This window comes from Austrofundulus limnaeus, unplaced genomic scaffold, assembly GCF_001266775.1.
Source record: "Austrofundulus limnaeus strain Quisiro unplaced genomic scaffold, Austrofundulus_limnaeus-1.0 Scaffold237, whole genome shotgun sequence".
Taxonomy (NCBI): domain Eukaryota; kingdom Metazoa; phylum Chordata; class Actinopteri; order Cyprinodontiformes; family Rivulidae; genus Austrofundulus; species Austrofundulus limnaeus.
The window spans coordinates 753517-773222 of NW_013952639.1; the positions used below are offsets into that span (position 1 = coordinate 753517).

Genomic DNA, 19706 nt, shown 5'->3' on the forward strand with positions numbered 1-19706 from the left:
GTGTTAACGAGCAGTTGGACAGGTGTACCTAATAAAGTGGCCGGTGAGTGTAGATACTTTATTATGGTATAGTATTTAAATATAAGCCTGAGAAACACATAATATAGGCCCTTTAAACTCCTCCAAAAAATATTCAAATCTTGAGATCTGCTGGATTAGCATTCTGCTCTGGTAAAAATATGGTTCAGATAAAGAATTTATTCCGACACTCAGGCCTATTATGAGTGGATGAAAACTTCTGACTACACCTTTATGATCCGCTGATACAGAATGAGGTAAAACATCTCAGGATGACCTGTTTTGATTGTGACGTTTACAGGTGATTTAATCTTTTAGTATTTTTTAAAAACAGTATACATGTTAGGTCATTTATTTTGAACTTTGTGGTCAGTTTGTCCTCTAAAACCTGTATCTTTTTTCTGATTTCTTTATTTTTGTCATCCACATTTTGTTCCTTTTTGATCTGACATTCATTCCGTTTAAGGTTGGATTTTACGGTGGCGTTTCCTTATGCTAACCCTCCTTCATATTTGCTGTACAAAGGGGAAGAATCAAAGTGAGAAAGAGAAAGGAAGAGGAAAAATTAAGGACTGCTATTCCTGTTTTTGTCTCTCAGGTGAGTGAGACTGAGATCAATGGCCAGTTTGAATCAGTTTGCGAGTCCGTTTTTAGTGAAGTAGAATCCCAGGCCATGGAGGCCTTGGACCTGCCTGGCTCGTTCCGCACTCGAAGCCACAGTTACCTCCGTGCAATTCAGGCTGGTTATTCCCAAGATGACGACTGCTTGCCTTCAATGACATCCTCCACTGTCACTTCAACTCTCAGATCCACAACAGGTAAAACAAACCCCCTGAAACGAGAGAGGGCTCAGTCCACATCTCTTCATACATCGTGTACATGCGCACAAACCTGACATACGTACATATGTACAGTGGGGAAGCCTTAAGATTCAGATGCCAAGTTGAATGATTCCCTTTTATTCCTTTGGAAGCTGTGTTTAGTTTTTTTTCCCTTTGCATACTCCAGAATAGTTTAATGGTTTGCTTGTTTCTGTTCCTTTGCATGTTTCTTTGCATTAGTTAAATTATTGTATGTTTACTTCTGTTTTTATTTTATTTTTCTGACAATTGAAGCTGGGAAATAAAACTGGGTTGGAGGGTTAGACTAAAAAGATGTAAAAACACGCCACAGCCACATAACATGGCATGCACAGCAGGTGTACTGTTTACCCTCAGCATGTTCAACTGTGTGGTTTTATTTGTGTTGCAAAGAGTGTCAGTTACTTAGGGAGGGCTGGAGCTCCGAATGGGACAGAGGCAGGGGCAGCAGGAGGTTGTCGACCTGTCCTACCTCTGCTCTGTGGAACACAAAAACACAGAAATGATAAATAACCTTGGAATTAACCTTATAAAACACAAGAAAAATTACATAGTGAAGCCAATTTAAGGTAAGTCAAGAAAAACTAGAGGCTGGAACAAGTCAACACATGTTTGTTGCACAAAGGAACTGATTGTTTATTGCAAAAATGTAAAAAAATAACTATAAGAACTAGATTTTTTTGAAGTGGGATGCTGTGGAAATTTTCTGAACAGTTATTATCAACCTGTCATAAATACCTCTTCAAAGAGCCTCAGTTTCAATAGAAAGTTGTATTTTTCAGATTGAAAGACGAGCTAATATCAAGTCTGAGTGGACCAGGATGCTATTTATTATATATTACTCATTTATTTGCAAATGCCAGTAGTAGCAGGAGCTTGCTGTAGCACTTCCTGTGTAGCCGGAGGCACTTCCTGCAGGAATTTCCTAATGTTTCTGCAGGAATAACGGTACCACTTTACAATAAGGCACCCCTTATAGATGGCTTATGAATAGTTTATAGATAAGTTATTGATTCATCTGTAAACACTTTATATATCATTAATAAATGTTTATTATGGATTAATTAAGGACAGGAAAGAGACAAAACTGTCCGTTTTCTCACCAAATTCTATCTTATTTAGAATTTATTCTTATTTAGAACTTTTTCTTATTTAAAAAAGTTCAGGTTTATAAGCACAATTATGTATTGGAAACACATATTTAAAAAGTAATTTTGAACTATATCACTTATACATATTAACAACTGTCAAAGGGAGCCTTATTGTAAAGTGTAAAACAGTACATCATAAGGCTCTGTTATGACATTAATAGTATTTTTATACTGTTCAACACTTTACTATAAGGCTCCCTTTAATTACTGTGGGTATGTATAATGTGGTAATACAGTACAATATTATATGTAAAATATGTGTTTTCAATAAATTATTGTGCTTAATAGTCTGAAACGTTTAATAAGCACATTTAGATGTGATTTGGCTCACTATTTGGCAAGAAATCTGACAGTTTTGTCTCTTTCCCGTCCTTAATTAATGAATAATGAACACTTATTAATGATTTATAAAGTGTTTACAGATTAATTAATAACCTATCTATAAACTATTTACAAGCCATATATAAGGGGAGCCTTATTGTAAAGTGGTAACGGAATAACTAATTTTTTTAAACAAATTTATTCATTTTCAGTTTAAAACAAAACAAACCTCAAAACAACAAAAAAACATTTACAAAGAAAATGAAATGTGGCAGAAAGAAGAAAAAAATCTTATAATATCTGCCCCTTTTCAAATAAGGATAAAATAAAAATGCATATGAATAAATACAACAAATAGCATAAGACTGTTGTGACTGGAGTTTGATCTTGGTCTAACTCAGAGCAGCCATTAGCTCATTAGCTTAGTCAGAGTAAAACTTTATTTCTCCAAACTAAGATTGTTTGAAGTGTTATGTACAGACAGGTTAGATGATAATTGTTTACATTATTCCCACAGACCAACTTTAAAAGATCTGAATTGTTTTTAATTATCAGTATTGTTGTTTTGTGGTGCATAAAACTGAAATTTATGAGCAGCAAAACAAACAAAAATCTTTGATTATTAGGACTTGTTCTCATCTGCTGCAAGTTTATGTTTGAGCTGAGTTAATATTCAAAATTTAGATTCTCAATGTTCAAAACGACAGAATAAACTAATTTAGTTTCCAAGTCTTTTTCTATTCATTGACTCCTATTCAGTTTTACTTCCTAAAAGCTGCTTTTTAAACACACTGTGCAAAGATTTGAAAGTTTTGTGACACAACAAGAGCAATATTTAACATCTGAGATTCTTTGTGCAAGCAAACCCTTCCACAGTACCTCCCTCAGTAAGTGTATTTGGTGTCTGCCTGCAAGAGTAAAGCTATGAACCCTATTGAAACAGTTTTTTCTCCAATAACATGCATTCTTTTTGTATATTATGACCAAACGTTTTTGTACATTTTTTCCTGTCAACTTGGACTCAATTTCACTTCTATTTATTTTGTTGACTTTGTCTTTCTTGATGAATCTGGAGTTCTGTTTTTTTGGAATACTCCTATCTTCAATTCGGTTCTCATCAACAATTTCTTCATGACAGAACTGCTGAGGATAAAGGAGTGTCCTTCAATCCCACTGTCTTATTTGCTGAACTCCTGTCAGTTCTGGGTGGGGCTACAACAAGCTTTTTATAGTTCAGGATGTTGCCAAGTTGTTTTTTTGGGAGATTGGAATGATTCTTTATTTGCAATGTGTGTAATAAGGTTTTAGCAGCGCAGACATTTGTTTCAGAGTTTGTTGGATGGTGATTAGTTAGACAGTGCTGTGCTGTAAATCTGCCCGTCTCAAACAACAGTGGCCATACATTTAAAAATGGCCAACAAGAAAACACCGATTTTGGAGTCAAGTTTTCACGATAGTCTTTAGAACTTAGTTATAATCAAATTGTAAGCAGTTTACGAATCAAAACCCTGAGGTTAGTGGGCCCTTGAGTGGGAAAAGGGACCCGATGATGCACCTCTCCTTTTGACCATCCAGATGTTGGATAACCAGGGGAAAAGGAACAACTGGAGGCATCATTGATGGTTGCTGCAGGTATTTTAATGCTGACACGCATACATATATCTATGTATATGTGTGTTTTTGCACTGCCTTCTCAGTAAAAAAAAAAAGAATCCTAGATCCTTAGATTTTATATAGGTGGTAGCAAACACGGTTCAAACAACTCATAAAACCTCAGACATTGTGACCGATTTCTTCTTAAACACTGAATTATTGGGTTTTCAAATGTGATGCTGGCTTTTGTGAGTTGTTTTTGTCTCTAAGTGTTTTAGTCCGCATCGTAAGTGTAAATGTTTAAGTTAAAATCCCTCTCAGAATGTGTTCATGTCGCCACCATGAAGTAGTGATGAATGTGATCACCTTGCCACTGTCTGCAATCGTTTGTCAGAGCAGTGCATGTGTGAACGTTAACTTCTCACTCACATGTATTTGAACCCTTGGCAATGAGTTCGTCAGCTGCTTTTGACTGTGGGATTGCAGCCTCTCCCTGACGCAGCCCCAAAGGGCGAGTGGGGTTTCCCTCTTTCCCTTGCCGGGTGTTTTACCTCTCCACATTGGTCTCATTTAGCCACCTTGGACCTGACGTGTTCAATAGGGTTCATATCTGCTTCTTAACCCAGTGGGTTGTGATTCCTCTCCCTTCCCCTTTGCATCTTTTCTTTTGCACAAAACGGCACAATTTGCGAGTCGCCGAGAAGCACTTGACATGTCTAGGGATTTCTTGATTTGATGATGGTTGATGCATTTTATTTGTTTGTTGTGCTGTGCAGTGAAAAGATGGAAAGAAGCCTTGAGATGACTGAGAAGGCAGTGTAACAAGACATTGTGAAAGCTTTCAGTATGTGAGTTTATAATTTTAATGTTTAGAAACTTCAAATACTAATGATTCTATTTTAAAACATTACTGTTTTGGCTATTGGAATTATCCATTTCCAAACAGCAAACAATAAAATGATTCAACTTGCACCTCCAGCTTGGTGTTGTACAGTTCCTAAAGTCACAATATGTTGTTTTTTCCTCTCACATACTGTTTGTTTTCCATAGATATGTGCCTATTTTCTAGTTTAGAGTCTGAATAGAACCACTCTCCAGCTGTTCCTTTCACCATGAATGTCCTTGTGTCTGCACGCTCACGTTTTTCTTCCAGAATATGATGTTGTGGATGCCACATCCTTGCTAAATGACGACATGATAGAGGATGACGATGGTGCTAGCTCCTCTGCCTATGCAGAGCTGGAGAGGCTGGAGAGAGAAACCGCCGCAGCTCGAAGCCAGCACAGTACTAGCTCGACGGTGACCGCCATCTCCATCCCGCCAGCAAGCCCGCCTTTGTATAGGGTCCCCGCCGCCTCCCCCAGAGCCACCTCCGAGCCACCGGTCCCTCAGGCAATCCAGGCCTTCAAGGAGTCCGCCAACATGGTCGCTGCCTTCAATTTGCAGTGGAAGGACGAGATCTCGGCGATGCGCTATGAGCTCGCGGAGCTGCGCAGGGATGTCTGCGGCGAGCTCAAAACGTTCAACAGCAACTTCTTCAACTTCACTCAGTGCTACAACATGTGGACTTTATGCCGGGAGCCATGCAGCGACAGCACCACGCAAACAGACGACCGTGTCTCCGTAGGGATTCAGGCCGGTTCAAGCTGGTCTGTGAGGCAACACACACACGACAAGTCAGTCATGTGCCAACCAGAGCCAGTGCCCTTCAGCATCATGGACTTCATGGATCCGCCCCGAATTGAGATCATCGAAGGAACTCCCGAGAGCACGCCCGAGGGTTCGGGCAGCCCCGCCAGCCCGCTACCGATAGAGGACTTTCCGTGGGAGATCAACAAAAAGCAGAGGGCTCAGAAGCAGCCGGACATGAGCGGTCACACAGGTGGTCACAGAAGCGCCAGTCTAGAACTGTGGAGCAGGAAGTACACCAGTGGGCCCATGTCATATCTGTCCATGTCGTTCTAGTCATCCACATTTCCCACAAACTGTAGAATGAAAAAACCCTGAGGTTGGTCAAGAAAAGCTGGGCAATGCTGTTCTTATATGTCCCTTTACTCTATGCAGACACAGAGTCTGTAACTTCTTGAACATGTTACAATAATGTTCGAGTGGATTGTCTTTTTCTTTTTTTTAACAAGTGTCTTTGCTTAGCCATGGATCAAAACGAGGATGATTCTGTTTTACATCAGAGTAAGGTGACATGAGAATAAATGAGAGAGAATGTGGCTGAAATTTCAGATCCTCAAGTGCCAAACAGTGCAGCATCGTCTCCCCTCCACTGTCGTAAATACTGAGAGCTGGGAGGAGAAAAGTAACATGGGGATGTTTATTTTTGAACTTTAAAAAGGCTGTTAGGTGCTCTTGGACCAGAGAGTTTGTTTTTTTTTATTTGAAGTTTGCCCTCTTTCATATTTCAACCCATTCTCACTCCCGAGTCGTCACATATTGACGCTTTTCCAAAGTTCCCTCTGCGTCCGATTTTGACGCATCAGGTACTCCCCTTGCGTCAGTTTTTGACGAGATGGGGTGGAATCTGTTGTCATAATTTCTGAAAGTGTAGAAAATGCACAAAAACTACCGTCCCAAAGCCTAAAATTAGCTTTATTCACTTTAGACATCCTGTCCCTGACCCTAGTCCCTAAAAGTAACCATTTTTAGAAAATGTAGGAAATTCACGTTAACTACATGTTCCAAAGCCTAAAATTACCTAATATTCGCTGTAGACATCATATCTCTGACCCCAGTAGCTAAACTTAACCATTAATCCTGATCCCTCATGTTAACCTCAGACCCCCGACCCAAAGACCCCTGTTGGCGCAACCCAGAAAAGCCGCAGGCGGCAAGGACTGACGCGAGGGGGTCACCCGACGTGTCAAAATAAGACGCAAGGGGAACTTTGGAAAAGCGTCAATATGTTGACGAGTCAGGAGTGAGAATGTGTTACATATTTAGGTCCCACACAAAACTTTTGGAGTTGGGTTTGTAGAACACAAAGGAATGATCCACGTTATCGTGACCAGGACATTATAACATGACCTCCATCAGTTATTTCATCTCCTCAGTGGCTGTGTCTCAATTCAGGGGCTGCAGCCCACATAGGGCGGATTTGTAGGCTGTCCCAGTCTGTAGGCGCCTACACATATGACCGACAACCCCCCAAAAACATAGACTGTGGCTGTGTCCAAAACGGCAGGCCGGGTCCTCCGGAGGACCCAGACTACCCGGTCGAGGCGGGCCGGGTCCTTGGTAGACTGGGAAGACCAGAAAAAAAGAGGCTGTGGAAGGACGCCTTTGTCGGCCGCATTGGAGGAGTCTTCGGCTGTATCCAAAATGGCAGGCCGGGTCCTCCGAAGGCCGAATCCATCGGCCACATACGTCACAGCGCCGCGACGAAAGACATCCCAAACCGAAGACTCCTCCGATGCGGCCGACAAATACATCCTTCCTTTTCCCCGATTTGAAGGACAGGTCCGATGGATCCTTCCCGGCCCAGCATATCCCATAATGCATTGCGGCCCAACCAGAGATTTTTAAAGCTAGTAATGGCGGACGAAGCGAGAGAAAAGAATACATTTTAAATAAAAATATGGCGATATAAAAATTTAAATTTTCTAGCGGTTGTAATTCTAATACTTTTATCATTTGTATAAACGTGTTTTTAAATATTATTTTTGTCATAAAAAWCGCGAAATAAACATKSMMCYAYRSMSGGTCAATTAGTTCTTCAAATGTTACCTTTAAGTTAATTTTATTGTTTTGTGATATTAATAATGCTAATATATTGATATTTTTCCATTTTTGCTTCTATTTTTGCTTCTGTTTAGCGTCGTCATTGTTGCTAGGTGACATGACGTACGCCATGGTGGACGGGAGGCTAGACCGTCCAAATTCACAGCCTCTTTTTTTCCGGTCTTCCCGGTCTACCAAGGACCCGGCCCACCTCGACCGGGTAGTCTGGGTCCTCCAGAGGACCCGGCCTGCCGTTTTGGACACAGCCTGTGTTTGATACTCAACCAACAATATCACAGGATTCATCGAGCAGTCAGCAAATTAACACAAAAAACCAACATGACTGCCTTTTTTTGTATTTTTTACATGAAATTTGGAAATTCATCACAGACCAAAGAATCTGTTTTTAAATGCATGTTTAGCAATTTAGCTGATGAAGTTTTGGCTGCAATGAGAAACTAAATAAAATGCAATTTCATGTACTGATACTGAAGCTAAACCCTAATCAAATTATTTTTATTTATTAACATGTAACATTTTTTAAATAATAGTGAATTTTTTGAAGTTATGCCATGTTTGCAGTCTACACAGACATCTACGTGGGTTGCAACCCTTGAGTCTGGACACATCGAATGACACCTGAGGGGAAAAACAAACAAAGATGTTTTTATTATTCAGGAAAGTTCCCATTTCACACAATCCATTGGTCCAAAACCGCCTGCTGTAGTACGGAGTGGGGCACATATCGGCATGTTCCTGCACACAAATCTGAAGAGATCATGTTTCATTCCAGTTTCTCATCGTGTAGAAACATCTGAAGCACCTACATCTACTGAAAAAATACTGTGAATAACTTTATAAAGACTAGTTTTCTAATGAATGCATTAAAGAGTAACATGTTATTTAAAAATATATTGATATCCTAAAGACGTTTTTTGTTAGCCTAATCAAAGCATTCCTTTGCTCAAAACTTTCATCCATTTTGTAGTGAGTGTGTGTTAAAGTAGTACTTTTTAAAACTTTTAATTGGTAAAAAAAAGAGTAAAATAAACAAAACAGCCCACCTATATAATGTAAATGTAAACATTTTAAACCTCTTATATTAAAGTTAATGGCTCCAAAATTGTTTACAACTCATTTTGACTCACCTTGATGCCCAATTACATCTAAAAATAAAAATAAATAAAAAAAGAGTTGAGGTTGATACACAGTGAAGTTTGAATAAAATGGCTTCAATTCATTGCAGCACAAAATCCATTCATGCTCAAACTATGTATATGTACAATATATAAATGTACCATTTTGTATATAGACAAACTTATATTCAATACTACTGTTTGCAGTTAGAAAAAAAATACTGTGTTCTGACAGCGCTGAGAGGGGTTTTAGTTGTGTTCATAGTTCTAATCCTTTTTTTGTTTTTTATTCTTTTTTTATCTCTTGAGGAAATATTGAGATTCTGAAATGTTTGACAGTGTCCACTCATTCCCATTTATTTTTTATCTTAAAGGACATCTAATACACGTTTTGATTTACTCTTATAAATTGTGTTTCTTTGTTGTGTTATAAAGCACTGCTACATTTTATTTAATAATCATGGCTAGGGGATTTTGCCATCTTTGAATTCTAACAGTAAAAGATTGGTCCCGATAAGTAGACAATCAGAGCCACTGAAGGCCTCTACCTCTTAGACACAACCCCAGATGTTAAATATACTTTAGTACCAATGAATGTACTAACACCGCCTCACTAGTGACGGCTAAGCTGGACTCTTGTAGACCTTAAAGGGTGGGAGTCCTTAATCACCCGCCACATTTGGCCAATTGCTCATTGTGTTATTTCCTTATAGAATAATAGGGACTTTGTAACCACTGCCGTTCTCTACTCCTTTTCCCGCTCCTCTGTACCAACATGGCACACCAAGGTCCAAGTGTCTGGCAGCCCTGATATTTGGATGAAGAGCTGTATAAACCTGGATTTACCAGATTTCTAATTGAAACTTAAACATTTAGGAACATCAGGTGCAAGAGATTGTTCCCCATTTTGTAAAAAAGCTAAACTTCTTCCCATTTAGACAACAGCGACTTTAGATTACATCTATTTAAGCACTACATGTAAAACCAGAACTAAAGGATTGTTTAGACCTTTTGGAGTGGGGCTGTGTGGAACGGTCCTGATAGGTTTTTGAATCAGTTCAGTTTGGATCATTTTGACTGGATTGATGAGCTTCTGGTTGATCCAAGACCAAACCTGAAACAACTCTGATCTCAAACATGTTTATACAAACATCCATCCATTATCTTCTGCTTTATTTGAAGTCAGGTCGCGGGGGCAGCAGCTTGAGCAGGGAAGCCCAGACCCCTCCTTGCCCAGATACCTCCTCCAGCTCTTCTGGGAGGACTCCAAGGTGTTCTCAGGCCAGCTGAGAGACATAGTCTCTCTAGCGTGTCCTGAGTCTTCCTCGGGGTCTCCTCCCTGTTAGACATGCCTGAATCACCTCCCTATGGAGGTGTCCAGTAGGCATCCTTACTAGATGCCCAAACCACCTCAACTGGCTCCTCTCGATGTGGAGGAGCAGCGGCTCTACTCTGAGTCTCTCCTGGATGACTGAACTTCTTAACCTATCTCTGAGGGAGAGCCCAGGCACCCTGCGGAGGAAACTCATTTTGACCGCTTGTATCTGCAACCTTGTTCTTTCGGTCACTACCCAAAGTTTGTGACCATAGATGAGGGTAGGAACGTAGACTGATTGGTAAATGGAGAGCTTTGCCTTACAGCTCAGCTCCTCTGAACCACAACAGACCAGTACAGAGTCCGCAAAACTGCAGAAGCTGCACCGATCCATCTATCAGTCTCACGCTCCAATCTTCCCTCACTTGTGAACAACACCCCAAGATCCTTGAACTCCTCCAACTGAGGCAGAACTTCACCCCCAAACCAGAGAGAGCAATTCACCCTTTTCCGACTGAGGACCATGGACTCAGATTTGGAGGTGCTGATCCTCATCCTGTGAACCTCTCCAGTGAGAGCTGAAGATCCTGGCGCAATGCCGCCAATAGAACCACATCATCTGCAAACAGCAGAGATGAAACCCTGAGGCCACCAAACCGGACTCCCTCCGTGGCTCCGCCCCCTGGCTGCACCGAGTTGTTTCAGTAGAAACATAATGTTTCAAGAAATGTTCATTTAGCTTTGTGGAGTCCAATCTGCTCCTTTGTGTCCTCCATCCTTGTTTTAAATGCTTCTCTGCTCCAACACCTGAAGTAACGGTTTAATTCCTTCTTAAACCTTTACAGAAACACATTTATTATCCGTTCCTTCCCATCAGGTGTGTTGGAGCACAGAAACATCTAAAATATACAGAATGGTGGCTCTCGAGGACAAGGATTGTACAACATGACCTGTTTTTAGCTGTAAGCTGTCAATCTGGTCAGAATTCAACTTTATTTCTCCAAACTGAAAATGCTCAAAGATCCATCTGCAACTGGTAAGATAGTAATTGTTCGTAGCCTTTCTATAGTACCCCACATTAAGAGATCTGAACTAATGAGGTCTGGTAAAGTGTAAACTAGAGAGTAATAAATCCAAATATGTGCAATACATTAAAATATTTTTTAAAGCTTCTAAAAAATAATTAAAATGTTTTTCCTTATAAATCAGCCAAAGGCTGCGTATCATAAATTACTGCGAAAAGAAGGCACATGACTGTGACAATATTTAGCCAATAATCAGTTTATTATAAAAATAAATATATAAATAGTTAACTACTTTTGTGTTTTTCTTATTTCTGATGTGAGGGAGGGTTTGCTCTTGTGTTTGTGACTTTTTCCCTCGTTTAGAGTGTGGAAACTGATTTAAAGGTGCTTAGACTGATTGGTCATGATGTCTTTTATTCATTCATTCTATGCAAGTCTTTCCTTTCTGGATGAAAGTCATTGAAATGTGTGTAAATATTAAACCTGATTCCATTTACCCAAAACCCATGTAGGGATTTGTAGAAAACACCGATGCTACTTTAAAACCAACTTTCTTCTTTATAATGTGGTTATTGTGGAGTTCGTTGGTGAGACTCCTGCTGTGTAGCATCTGTTTGATTTGTGACATTTACAAAAATATACATAAACTGTAATTTGAGGGGCAAAAAAGGCAATTGGGAATAGTAAACATTAATCTAAATCTGTATAAAACATAAGTGCAAACTGATAATTCATGATTTATTTTCACGTTTCGTCATCGTTTCATTATTCAGTCCAAAGAAGTCGTTTCCTTAAAGCAAGTTGAAATGTAGCAAAACACAGCTCTATATCTACAAATTATTTTAAAATGAGATAAATATATATAAATGAAAGATGTACTATAAAGAAGACTAAATACAAAACAAACAAAAAGGTGTTTACCATTATTTTTAAACCTACATCCATATTTTGTGTATTATTTACTTTGTAAAATACTCTGTACTGTCAGCATTAACCAGGATGTTACAAAATGTAAGTAATTCGTTGGGTTTTGTTGATACTTTACTGTAATTTAGATTTGATGCAACAACTGTGCCAACTCTGTGAGGGATGTGGGATGCAGGGGTGAAACCTGAACCTGTAATACTGCTTGAATATAAACCTTTGTTGTTGTTTTTTTTCTTCCTTTTTCAACTTGTGTTCCTCTTTAATCCACGATGTCTTGGATGAAACATCTCTGTTCACACGGCAACTTTTCAGGGATCTCAGACACAAACTGATCTTATCAGGCTTCTGATTAGAAACTACTATTTCGCCTATTTTTTGTTTGTCTTTTACTTATTCTGTTAAAATGATGAAAAGTGTATGAATCTTTTTATTATTTTATTTTTTCTTTGGTCTTACATGATTTATTGTGGTGTTCCCTGTGATTTATTTCTTTTATTGGCCCTATGTATTTTCATAAATTGATATAAAACAATGGATTCCATTTTTTTCTGATGTTTATGTTTATGGTTACCAAAATAGGGGTCATAGCTTTACAGTGCATTCAAAGATAAAACTGCCTTGCAGCAAAGGTTTGTGTCCAAAGTCTACACTCTTTCTCACACCACATGAACCTTTAACCCTCTCAGTATGCCTTACTTTTCTACTGTCACCGTTTATTTCTTTGTTCTTTTGTTGATTCATTGGTTTTTATTTTTATTTTTCTGTATTTTAGGCGCCCGTAGCTTAGCTGGGGGGCGTAGAGAGTACGGTAGGTCTGGTAGGGAACTGCTTTATCTTCTTTATTTTTCTATGTTGTTACTTCAGACTTCCATACGTTTTGTCTGACTCATCGTTTTTCACCTGGTAAAATCAGAATTGATCATAAGCTTGAAGATATCCTCATATAAATAAGACATTTGACTGTTTTTCCCATTTGTTTCCACGTTGAATTTGGTGGAAAGAACTCCCAAACATTAAAGCTCACTGCTTTTACTTAATTCAAACAAAACTAAATGTTCCATTCAGACTTGGAACGTGCTAAACTGAGACGTGTTCCATCTGTTTCGGAGTCCATGAAGTGATTACTTTGCGTTGCTTCTGTTGTGTTTTAATATTGATTTAATTGCACAGTTTTGTTCAAAGCCATTGGTATCAGTGAGTCACTCTCTTGCTTTAATCATTGTATATGTTTTGTTTAAAAAAAAACAGAAGGGGAATAAAGTCAGCAGGCAGCCGTGTGTCTTTATTTCAGGCTTTTCTGGCAAAAAGGCGGCAGGTTATGACCAAACCACCACAAATCAATGGATAACACATTCAATGATTAGGGATTATTGTATTAAAATACAGATTATATTTTGTTTTAATCGGCTGCTTTTGAGGGATCAGTAGGACATAGGTTTTAAAAGTTTAATACAATGATTTTTGCTTCAAATATGAACTTTTTTTATATGTATCTTGGTTTGTTTTATGTAAACAAAACATAAGTCACTTCCTGATACAGCTCCATCCTCTTAGGTACTTGGTAACTATTAAGTAGTACCCAGTCAGTTCCTGGTATGAACCAGGTACATATTCAGTACGTATGTACAGGGCTGTATTATGTATTTGTGTTAGGGGTGTAATGGTACTTTGAAAAGCTACATGAACTAGATGATGACATCACAGATAATCACTGCATATTTTATTGAATTAAATTAGTTTACATCCCCAACAGAAAAGAAGCAAAAATAAAACAAATCTAAAGCCGTGTATATAAAATATAGAATAAATTGTTCAGTCGCATTAAACGTTTTAAACCAGTGACCACAGACGGCTGCAGTGGAGGAAATGTATGGCAAGCAGTTGTATTATGTAATTGTGATTTGAAAAGTTGCCCCTTTTAGGATTTTTTAAAGGATAAAAAACCCTTTTGAGTTCATCGAACTATTTTTTGACAAATATCCTGTGTACTATTCAGACTGGAGGTTAAAATAAATAAATAAAAATCCCACAAAATTAATTTTTTATTTTATATCTACTTTGCAGCTAACTAACAACTTAAACCCTCCATAATAACAAGGGTGTTTGTTTTTCTGTTTCTGCTTCTGGGACAAATATTGTCCAATAAACCAGAACTAAATTAAATATTTTTGTGCATTTGACACGTTTTTCTAATCCATACCAAACTCAGTGCTCCACCCCTAACACTCTGCTGACCCCACTGCAGGCCGACCCGTCAACGTTAAAATCAGGTTTTTAAAACAAAGCAACATGTCTAAAATTTTTATTTATTATTTTTTGATTGAGTCGGAACAAAAAGCTGTAACCGTTAATACACCAACAATACGTTCCTTTAAATGACATTTATATAGGAAATTATTGTTTTGTTGATTTGTTTGTGTGTCTTATTTTGCCTGTTTCACTTTACTGCAGGGTTTATTTAGCTCATAGTGAAGGTTTATTTTTATCTTCCTCAAAAACGGTTCGTTTTTGTTTTATTTTGATTCAGAGCAGTGAAAGACGTTCAGATATGAGACCATTGATTTGTTTTGGTTTGTTGTGATAATCTTACATAAAGGTTAACACACCTTGCATTCATGGGGGCATCACCACTGTATGTATCTATGTATGTGGCTCTGAACAACATGCTTGTTTATTCGTGAAGAGGAGACTTTTAGGCAATTTATTTCAAACCTTTCAGCATCCTCTAGAAGCGATACTCGCCCCGAATCCCTGACTGTTCCATCCATCCATCCATCCATCCATCCATCCATCCATCCATCCATCCATCCATCCATCCATAGGTTACATTAGACAGAGGAAACAAAGGAATGTATTCCCTTCAAAAAAATGTTCTTATGTGTAAAATGTCTGTCTTGTTGGTGTCTCTAAAAAATGTCTTTAACTTAGTGAACAATATTTTTGTTTCTGCGACTCAGACTAAGATGATGGATCTAAAAAGAGCATCACACAGTCCCAGATAAGGTTGTCTAAAAGATTAGAAAAGACTTGTTTGTTTAAACAGCAATGATTCAACATTTTTAGACATAATCTGGGATGCAGGGCAGCATTAAAAGAAGCGTAAAATTCAGGAAATTACATTTTAAATGTTAAAATAAAAAATGCTGTTTTGAAGTGGTATCAAATGTATTTTAAAAAACTGAATAATTTATTTAATTTGTTTGATAAAACTGCATGTCTAACTAGTTTAAATTCATTTTTAGTGCTGCGTTGGCTCAGTGATAAATATCTGCTTAGATTTCCGCAACCTATGTAAGAAATCTGTTTCTGTAAAGATAAACTTGAAAAAATAATAGATTTATTTTATGTTGATAAAGTAAAACTAAAGAGGTAAAAACTCGTAAACCTTTTTTTTTCTGGCAACTAACTGCTATTACACGTGAGATTGTTTTAATTTTTCATAAAAGAGATTTGGAAAGTGGGTAAAACTAATATTTGCTAAAAAGACAAGATATTAATTTAATTTAATTGTCTTCAGTCAGACTAATACAATCTAGCTTCAGTTTCATCACATTCCAAAATGCTCCGGAAAACCACAACATGACTTAATTTAAGTTTTGCGAGGTCTTCTGTCTTTTCGTCTCCAGTACTTTGGTCATTTTCCCGCTCATCCCACATCCACGTTGTTCCATTTCCAGCCCCCATGTTCACGTTTGAAGCTCATCCATCGCTGCCTTCATGAACCCCACCCTGACACGCGTAGCCCGGGGCAGCATCCCACCAGCCTCTTTGCCGGTCTGAGTCAGCAAGAGCGGCCCCCCCCCGCCCCAAACGGAGGGACTGTTGGACGAAGCGGAGACACAGTCAGAGCGTTAATCCTCGTTGCCTTTTCTGACAAATCTGAAAGTCTCGAAAGCAAAAGGAGCAGGTTTGAGAAAGTCTCGCTGAAACCGCAGGAAAGTAAAGGTCTGTCCCATATTCTATCTCAAAATGTTTGTTGAATGACACCAAGTTGGGCTTTACATGAAGTCTACGTGTTTGTAGGTTTTTAATCATGTTTATATAAGGATTTGGAATCTGCATTTGTTAAAAATATAACATCAGTGACTTCCTGTTTATGTGCAGCTGTGTTTTCAGTCTTCATGTAAAGTACAACTTGATAGAAACGCTGTGATTTATTCTAAAAACCAAGCAGCAGTCGTTCCTCCTCACTGTACGATTTGGAAAATGAGAATATGAAACTTCTAAAAGCTTTAGTGCAGCTTTCAAACCTTTAGCAGAAAACAGGTTTGAAAGTAAACTGAGGGAACAGACAGACGGTCTTACTTTCCACTTTACAAGTGTCTTCTTTGTCTTTCACCACATTATGTCTGACCTCGTCTCGCTGTCTAAACCTCATTTATTAATTCGATCAAAATGCCACATGACTCTGACTTCAGCTTTCATCTGCAGGATTATACAGTTTTGACATTTTGCTCGCAGCTATGAAGCACTTTCATAAGAAAACTCATTATTAGTACTATTTATCTCAGAAGCCACGATGTAATAAGAAAAAAAAAGTTTCTGCACTTTGCTGAAAACACTGGATCAAGAAGTACAGAGATTTTTTCATTGTTAAATTTCATCGTTTCAGCTTGTGATATATAAAGAGGAGATTGTATATTTAGATGATGCGTCTTGTCTCATTTAAATGTTTATTGACTCAAAGTTTGCACTGATTTTTAAATGATCAGTAATCTTTAACATATAAAGGCAATGCAGATGTTAACATTCCCAACAATGAATTGGTTTGGAGAACCTGCTTAGACCAGAGGAATTAACTTTTTTTAAAATGTTTGAGAGTTTTTGATTTGTCATCTGCAACTTGACTTTTTTTTTTTACTTTTACTGCACTGATGCCCAAATCAAAGCCAAAATAAGCAAAGTGTTGGCCAATATTTAAATGCTACTTACCAAAAAAATGCATCAAGTTTTCAGAAAAACCTCGACAGGAATGTTGCCTACAAGCGTTGCCTTTATGATCTCATGTTTCTTTATCAGAACGCCTGAATTCAGAGAAAGAAACACAGAATTTTCTGCTCAGTTCACCACGTTTTCCTTTAGTTTCCTTTCAGTGCCTTCAAATCTTCTAAAGTTTTTAAATCAGATTAAAAAATACTTTCCTGACTATTTAAACTAAAACACATAAAACATGTCTGAGTTTCTTTCTCTCCTAATTAATGAATTAAAGATAAATCTAATTTTTTCGCTGTATGTGGAGTGTGCATAAAAATGATTTCCTGTGCATGTTTTGATTTTTCTTGTTTAACTCACGTCTTGTTCTGTTTAACTGAAGCTGCTTGCTTCTTGCAGGGATTCAGTTTCGTCTCCCGACTTCATGCAGTGTGGACCGCGCTCAGCCTCCTCCAGGTAGCAGCTGCTACACCTTCTTTTCTGTCTAAAATTGTACTTGTGTTGATCTAACGTGCACGCACAAATATTCTTTCGTAAACCTTGAGGTAAAACCAAACACACTGGTGCCAGCTTGGCTGTATGCAGGTCAGTTCAAGGTAAAAATTACAAACTTTAAAGGTATCATATCATGCTTTTAAATCCTTCTTTTTTATGTCTAAATCATTCACTTATGGTCTATTTAAAATAAAACTGCAACGCTTTGGTCTTAATTCCTCGTTTTTGTTGCTCCACAGACTCCTTGCTTTACCCCTGTTCTGAGTTGCGCCTCAGATCAAGCTGTTTTGGTGCGGTCTCTTTAAATGCAAATGAGATATTTCACACCCCGCCCCCTCCAGGTCGCTGGGCGTTCGACTCCAGCCCGTTCGGCCATGTTTGTAGTTTCATAGCAACAACCCAGTTATCTACCGACTAAAAACTGTTTTTAAGATAAAATAAGATAAGATAAAACTTTATTGATCCCACAGTCTGGAAATTTGCACATTACTGCAGCTTAATACAAGAGAGGCTGAGAAGAATAATGAAAGATTAATAAAAGACAACAAACAATTTCAGTTTTTATTTTTATGTGTTCAGCACTTTGTTTCAGCAGTGGCTGATATTATAGCGCTTTATAAATAAAGTTTGATTGATTGATTGATTGAAAACCCCACAATATACACGTGTGATATATAGTAATGTACCAATGCACATATACACATATACATAAACACATATACTTAAAAGGTAAGTATTTTTATTTTAGATTGTGATTACTGAGTGAAGACAGGTGTGCTGATTACAAATGTAGAACAGGTGAGTGTGGAACTAAAAACAAGGACAATCGAGGAGGCAAAACTAATAGAAAAACACCTAAATTAAATAATAAAATCTTTAAATACTAATAAGAATTAATTCAAAATACAAAAAAACAAAGAGAAACCCCAACCCTGATTCAGTCCTGTATTTGGTCTTTCATTTCCAGCTCCAGTTTTTCATTAAAGTCTTTATATCATTAAGATCTCTTTTAACTAAAGACAAAAATAATTATTCATTTAAAGCACACAGGTTGAGCAGCCCTTTAAACACTGGCTGCACTTCAGTTTTTACACTTTTCCTCTTCATGGAAATGAGTGAGACATTTTGGAGTTGTAAAGTAACTAAGTACAAATACTTTGTTACTCTACTTAAGTAGAATTTTTGGGTAACTGTACTTGAGTAATTATTTTTCAGCCTACTTTTTACTTTTACTCGTTACATTTTTACACAATTATCTGTACTTTCTACTCACTACATTTTTTAAAAAGGTAAGAAGTAAAAAGTCGTTACTCCTATTTTATTCTGAGTTGTTATTACTTAAAAATAAATCCTATCCTGATAAACTGTGTCTCCTATAGAGTGAATTTAATTGTGTTTGGATGAGAAGTATAAATATATACCATTCTGACACACTATTAGCTTGTACACAACCCATCACAGCTGCACGCTGTTAGAAAATATATTTTTTGGAGAAGTCACCTCCCAATAAATGTCATTTTATAAAATCTAACTGCTCACTTTTACTCAGTACTTTTACTTTTAATACTTAAGTAGATTTTGTGTCAGAAATTTACTTTTGATACTTAAGTACAAAAAATATCAGATACGTTAGGACTTTTACTCAAGTAATATATTTAGAGAAGACTAACTTTTACCAAAGTATTTTTATGATAAGATACTTGTACCTTTACTCAAGTATCACTTTGAGGTACTTTATACAGCACTGATGGCAGCACACCAAAACATCTTTCAGTTTGGAAGTAAAGGGTGTTGATTTGTCCGTCTCTGCTTGTTTTTATGGCTCGCCTCAACACTTAAAACATCTGGATGGACTTATTGGGACGATAACCAGTTTTACAGGAAGAAATTCCTGCTGCGACAGTTTGTGAATAAACTGCATCTCATCTGGGAGCTGTTTGTGTTACTGGAGCCAGCTCTCATTGCTCACTGAGTTCAGTCAACGCATCATTTAATGTCAAGGTTAGATTATTAAAGATACTCAGAATTGATTTTGTTGCTGTTCACAGCCCTGATAGGAAAGTGACACTTGGTTTTAAAAAAGAGGAACTTGAAGATCTGGAAAGCATGAATAAACAAATAAAAATTCATTTCCTGGGAAAATGCATGTGAATACTTAATGCTAACTAATTTAACTGAAAGCTGCTTTTAACTTATTTTAAATT

General features: G+C 37.6%; 1 protein-coding gene across 1 annotated transcript in view; it reads left to right on the forward strand.

Moving 5' to 3' along the window:
• LOC106525698 (disks large-associated protein 2) overlaps positions 1–19706 on the forward strand; it is a gene marked incomplete in the record, with an annotated part of 113633 nt that overhangs the window by 81015 nt on the left and 12912 nt on the right. The window contains 2 exon segments of the mRNA XM_014020014.1: positions 617–836; positions 17407–17463. Of these exon segments, the coding sequence (XP_013875468.1) occupies positions 617–836; positions 17407–17463 (277 nt within the window).